Genomic DNA, 6262 nt, shown 5'->3' with positions numbered 1-6262 from the left:
GGAGCGGTCCCGGGTGTGCCGGTCTCACGGTCTCCAGGCCCACGTGTCCGGGTCCCTGCTGGGCCCGGTGCCCGGGGCAGGGCGGGCAGCGTGCCCGGTGCGCGGTGGTACAGCCCCGATCCAGCCCGGTGAGCCCCGCGCATGCCGGAGCTGTTTGAAGGATGTTTATAGAATCATGGAATCCCAGAATGGCTTCACCAGGAAAGGGCTTTAAACACCATGTAGTTCCATCTGCCGGCCATGGGCAGGGACACTGGTGGAGCTCCTGGTGGAGGGCTCAGATCGTGCCTGGTGGGCACTGGGGTCCTGTCAAGCACTGGGGTTTGTGGTGGGACCACAGAATGTTCGGGTTGTGATCCCACCCCAGATTTCCACCTTGCGCTTCCCGCCTCCAGGAATGGTCTTGGTACCATCTGCCTCCAGGTCACCCACACTGAGTGTGCAGCTTGGACTGAACTTAGTGGAAACGCTGAGGCTTTTCCAGCTCAGCTTGCCAGGACTGAGGGTATCAGCCTGGTGACAGCCTAGTGCCATCTCTGTTACATGGCCGAGGGCAGGGCAGGATCTGCAGCCACAAGCACTTTTGGCCATACCCAGAAGGTCACAGCCAGCGCTGGTGCTGGTGCCAGCAGCCTCACCATCCCTGCCTGCCAGCTGCACACCCAGAACACTGAAAGCAGCAACCAGACCCTTAACCAGTTCTCTTCCTTAGCCTAGTTAGTCTGGTTACTCCATGGGGTTTGTGAAACATGAGACTGGATGTTCACAACTTTTCCTACTCGCAGTTTTTGGATTGCACAAGATAGAACAGCAGCTTCCGATTAGCCACAAGTCACAAAAGCCCTGTGCAGAGCCGGCTACCAGCGGCACAGACCCCTTGAGAGGCTCTGAAAAGCATCCTGGGCATATCCCATCCACAGGGATCACATAATGCCAAGGACAGGGCACCAGCTCAGGTCCAGCTCTGGGACCAGTGTGCTGGAGGTGGGTGGGGCTGGGTCAGGGTGGGACATCACCACCTCATCGTGGTGCTGGTGCGGTGCTGAGGTGCTGATGTCCGAGTGTAACACTCTCCTATTTCTTCACAGCAATTCTCAGCGCTGACTGAAGTGCTTTTCCGCTTTCTGACAGAGCCCAAGGAGGTAAGGCGGAACTGGAGAGATGTGTGAGTGCAGCTCTGGTCAGAAACAGAAAAGATTTTGTCACTGCTCTTTCTCTTGAGCAGGTAGAAAGATTTCTGACGCAGCTCTCAGACTTTGCCACCATGAATAAAATCAGCCTGGGCCCCCTGAAAAACATTGTCAAAAGTATTCTTCTGGTACCCAACGGTAAGTGATGTATTTGCATATCCTGCCCTGAGGCCAGTCTGTCCCAGCCATTCCCGCAGGGCTTGGTTTGCACAATAAGTGTTAATGGTAGCTAATACAGTGCTTAGCACTTAAGAATCAAAAGTTCCCTTGTTTGGTGACTCTTTGTATTCTTTATACCCTGCCTGCATGCACATTTCACGGGCTTAAGTAAACTCCCGTAAATATGTGTGCATTAAATGCAGCACAACATCTTGGTTTAAGCAGTACCTGTAAATCCTTTTTGCCAGATCAGGGCAGCGTCGCGTTGGCACCGAGTCTCTGCAGGAACGTCCACCCAAGTGACCCAGTGCTGTAATTCCTCCAAGGCCAAGCGCTGTTGGGGACAAATAAGACAGTGCACGGGCGTTTGGAGCGGGCTGGGACTGCTGCAGTTCCAGGCCATGTGAAGGAGACAGCTGACCTTGCAGATACAGAAAAACAATCACCGTGTCCAGCTCTTTATCGTTCAGAAACAGTGACGAAGAGGTTCGGGGGGATTCCACTGGAATACCCCAGACTCCAGCACTTTATAGGATTACTGTGATGTTGTGGCTGCCATTTGACACGATAATGCATCAAACACTCCACGGCACGTTCATCCCATTGATCCTTCCTGTTATTAATAGTCCCTTGCTATTACTCTTGAGCCCTGTAGCTTCCTTCACAGCCCTGATGCTGAGCACAACTCTTTTCAGAAATTGTTTTGAATTTGTCCTACTGCTTCAAGCAACTTTTCCTGTCCAGGAGTAGCAATAATTTTCTTTCCTGCAACCGTCTTGTGGGGATTTAATGCAGAATTTGCACTTTTTCCCATCGTGATTCAGGCCTTGGTGCCCCCATCTTGTCGTTCCTGTGTGTGAGCACTGGCTTCAATCCCGTTGTAACTTTTCCTCAGCTCTGGGATGCCACGATATCAAGGATCAGACCAGATCACAGCAGATAACTTCGCCTCTGTGCTACACAGCCGGAAAGCCACGTGGGGCTGGCAGTCTCCTTGAATTTATGAGATTCCTGCTCTTGGCTTCAGAGAGCAGAAGCCTTGTAAAGGTCCCTGTGCTGCCTGGGCCCCAGAACAAAGGGGGAAGGCGCAGCGGGGGAAAGTGTTATATGCACACGTTCACACCCATCATCCCAAACACAGCAGGTAGGTCAAATTAGCAGCCCGCCAGCCTTAACAGTTCTCCTTTAACAAGCAAAGCGGCTACAGGAGAGAAAGCAGCAGCTTCAAAACATAACCGCTGTCGCTGTTCCCATGGATACCTGCAATGGGATCTCGCCCTCTCCCAGGCACTCCCAGAGCCCGGACTTTTAAAGCACCGGGCATCTGCAGAGATACTGGCAGGCACGACTGGGTTTCCAATCTCCGAGGAGCTGTGGTTTGCTTCAAAACACAGCTCAGAAACAGAGGCTTTCCAGCGACGGGTCCCGTCCCTGCCTCTGTTTGACTCAGTAAAAATTGGTTTGACTCATTAAAAAGTGATTTCTTTTCTTCTTTGTGGTGTTTGTTCAGGTGCCCTGAAGAGGAATTTGTCTTCTGAACAAGTCAGAGCAGATTTCATTGCTCTAGGTAGGTCACATGATTTCCACTAAATAAAAGATAATTAATATTTATCACATATAGTAATCTCATATGGTTTCCCCCCACAGGCCTTAGTGAAGAGAAGGCCAGTTATTTTGCAGAACAGGTATTCATATATTTTTGCTTGTTTCTAAGCTAACAAAATGTCAGTTCTGTGAGAGGGAACTCATAAAACCCCACTGTGCTCCTGGGACACATCAGCACGTTGGGTATTTTCTTCAAAACCAGCTTGGGATTTTGAACTGAAGATCCTCAGAGAGCTAATAAGGAGCACTTTGTCTGATAATACCTCTGGTTTGCCAGGGCCTCTCCCCCATCAGTGTCACAGTTCCTGCACTGCTGTGTGGCTTTCATGTGATGTTTTTGTGCTTCCCATGTTTTGAGCCCCGAGGTCATGCAGTTACATGAATACATGGCTTCTTGCACAGATATTGTTACACTGAACCAGTGCTAAAACAAAACCAGTCAGTTTCATGTACAGAAGTGACAGGGCAGATGGAAATCCTAGCAAGACTCAAGCACCTCTGAAAGCCCTCCTGATCACATTAGTTCTCTCTTTACTCTGGGCTTCTGCCATGCTCTGTCTTCATTCAGATTCTTGTTGAAGTTTCAGGTACAAACAGAGGCCTCTCTGAATTAATTGCTGGTGTGTGTTTTGCTCTTGTAGTGGAAGCTGAATTCCCCCACCCTAACACGCCTGGCTGTGGGTCAGACACTGATGATTAACCAGCTGATAGACATGGAGTGGAAGTTTGGAGGTAACAGAGCTACAACATAAACTGGAGGGGTTGGGAAACCCAGCAGCAGCTCTTGGCTAAATAACGTTTTATGTCACTGCTTAACTAACAGATTATCTGCCTTCTCTTCTTTCTGACTCACAGTGACTGCTGGGAGCAGTGAGCTGGAAAAAGTGGGAAGTATCTTCTTACAGGTAAATCTCCCACATCACAGAGTTCAGCTTGTAGGGCAGTTGAGGAACAAGCTCCAGCCAGGCATGTGGGAAGCACTGGCAGTGAGGGAGGGAGAGGGAGGCTCTGTGGGTCTCACAGGAACTCTGTGACTGCATCTTCAGTCTCCAAGTGCTGCTGCCAGCAGAGAGCAGACACGCTGCTGTTTGTTTCTCCTCTGAAGACATGAGGTATCACAGGAACGTGGCCCGTTCTGAAAAGCTGTTCAAAAAGCTCAGTTTAGCAAAGGTCAGCCTTCTTGGGGAGGGAGGGAAAGCGGGATCAAGGACTTACAGAGATCTTCCCAATGCCCAGGGTATCTGTTCCTACAGTGACACTTCTTGAAAGGCCTGTCAAAGATGTGTGTGCTGTGCAGCAGTCAAACTCACAGCAGACTTCTGCTCTGCTGTCCTCTCCTGGTGCTCAGATACAGGCCTCTGAACTAAAATACTTCTGCTTTTCCTTTCCCCAAGCTGAAGCTGGTGGTTAAAAAAGGGAGTCAATTGGAAAACGTGTATGTTGGTGAGTTAACAGTTCTGACAAGAGGGAAGGATGGGAAAGGTGCAATTTGGGGCTCGGGGCGTTGGTGGAGGTGGGGGAGTCTGGGGGCAGAACCAGGGTGGGGTCACTGCAAAAGCATCACTGTGGCTGTTGCTGCCTCAGCCTCTCAAACACTGTGGCTGTTCCTGCCCCACAGGCACTCCAAAACTGTTCAGGAACACTGACTTTTGGGCACCTTCACATCTGGGCCTCAGTAAACACTGAGCAGTCAGAGCAGCAGGGCAGAGGAGGAAAAGAAATTATTCCCAAGCATGGAGTGCTGTTGGGAGATCCCAGCCTGGCCCCCCTGGCAGCCTGGCTAGCATAAGGAACCAGCTGCTGGGAATCACAGTGGCTAATCCTGCCCAGCTTAGGTGAACATGAGTTGCTCTGTGGTAGCACCAGAACAGCTTTGCCAATGTTGGAAATGTAACCTGAAATCTAAGATTTGATGCCTCTTTGGTTTTTTTTTCTGCAGAGTTAACTTTGCCCCAGTTCTACAGTTTTCTGCATGAAATGGAACGGGTCAAAACCAGCCTGGAAAGCTTCAGCTGAAGCTGCACAGAGCTGAGCCGACATCTGTCCGGGATGTTTAATTCCTCCTCGTGGGCCTGCAGATCTGCTCTTTCCCAGCTGACTCTTCACACCCTGATAAGAGAAGACAAGCTGTGCAATGAGCAGTGGTGTCATGGCCCAGCAGGACCCATCAATCCTTTAGAACCTGAAACTTGAGCTAAGTTTCAGCTTTTTCAAAGCACCTACAGGTCCACTCATATTTTTTTTTTTTCTACTATACTATTATAAGAAACTGTGGTCAGAAGTAATGTGGAAAGCTTTACTAAAATAGCAAAGAAATAAACGCATTCCCATCCTGCTCTATTTGTATCAGAATCTGATTTTGTAAGAAAAAGAGAAACAGGAGCAAAGAATAATTTTGAAACTTGGAAGGATTAAGCAGAAAGGATGACAAAAGCAAGGAGAGCATCTAATGTGGGGAATCACTTAGTGCTCCCTTCAAGCCTCTCCCTTCTCTTGTATTAAGAAACATGTTGATTAGCTTCTTCCCAATTGTGCCTCATTATGGGAAAGTATCTCAGTGGTAGGTGATTTTAAATCTTAACCAAACAGCTGCCTCTGTGCATGAGGTGGGAGGGACATCTCGGGGGGTTTGAGATAAATCTCATTTGGATGTGCTGCTCTTTAATCTGCAGCCTGTGTGACATGGCACAGTCAGACCCAGCCCGTTTGGACATATGTCCAAACCCCATGAAGTGCCATTAGCTCCACTCTTCAGTTGTCTGAGGGTGGGGATGAGCTCTTCATCGTCTTCATCAGGAGGCAGAGGGGTGCTCCAACCCACCTGGGGCAATGTTACAGTCACTGAGGTTCCTCTCATGTCCAGACTGTTGAGCAGTCCTGAGCTGGCTGAAGCCTCTCCCACAGCACAGGGATGAAGGAAGCTCCTCTGATGAAGCCCCTCTGATGAAGGACACATCCCAAAGCATCTCTGTGTCCCTGGCACACTCAGCAGTTCCAGTGAAGGGAATAAACCACATTACCAGGGAATATGCCAGTAAGATCTGTGTTTCCAGCCTCCACCTGAAGGGATTCGCTGTCCCATGGTATCCTGCCAGTCTGCTGTGGGGCTCCCTGCAGCAGCAGCTGCTTCCAGTTAAACCCATCCCAAACAGATCATTTCTGTGAGAAAAGCATCACAAAGCTCCCTGAAACTCACAGCTTCACCCGTGGGTTTCCAGCTGCAGCAAACCCAGCACTGAGTGTCCCTGCACTGCATTTCCTGCAGTGCTGCAGGAGTGACTGGAAACAACAGCGGGCACAGGCTGAGC

The 6262-nt window shown here is 49.9% G+C and overlaps 1 protein-coding gene across 1 annotated transcript in view; it reads left to right on the top strand.

Annotated features, from left to right (window-relative positions):
- Positions 1-5294, top strand: part of COMMD7 (COMM domain containing 7) — a 15451-nt gene extending 10157 nt beyond the window's left edge. The window contains 8 exon segments of the mRNA XM_031058063.1: positions 1048-1142; positions 1226-1328; positions 2860-2916; positions 2997-3034; positions 3596-3686; positions 3810-3859; positions 4349-4397; positions 4894-5294. Of these exon segments, the coding sequence (XP_030913923.1) occupies positions 1048-1142; positions 1226-1328; positions 2860-2916; positions 2997-3034; positions 3596-3686; positions 3810-3859; positions 4349-4397; positions 4894-4970 (560 nt within the window). The 3' untranslated portion in view covers positions 4971-5294.
- Positions 5295-6262: the final 968 nt, after the last annotated feature.

Source organism: Geospiza fortis, unplaced genomic scaffold (genome assembly GCF_000277835.1).
Source record: "Geospiza fortis unplaced genomic scaffold, GeoFor_1.0 scaffold188, whole genome shotgun sequence".
NCBI lineage: Eukaryota > Metazoa > Chordata > Aves > Passeriformes > Thraupidae > Geospiza > Geospiza fortis.
The sequence above is the reverse complement of the archived record's forward strand: the minus strand, read 5'-3'. Positions and strand labels throughout refer to the sequence as shown.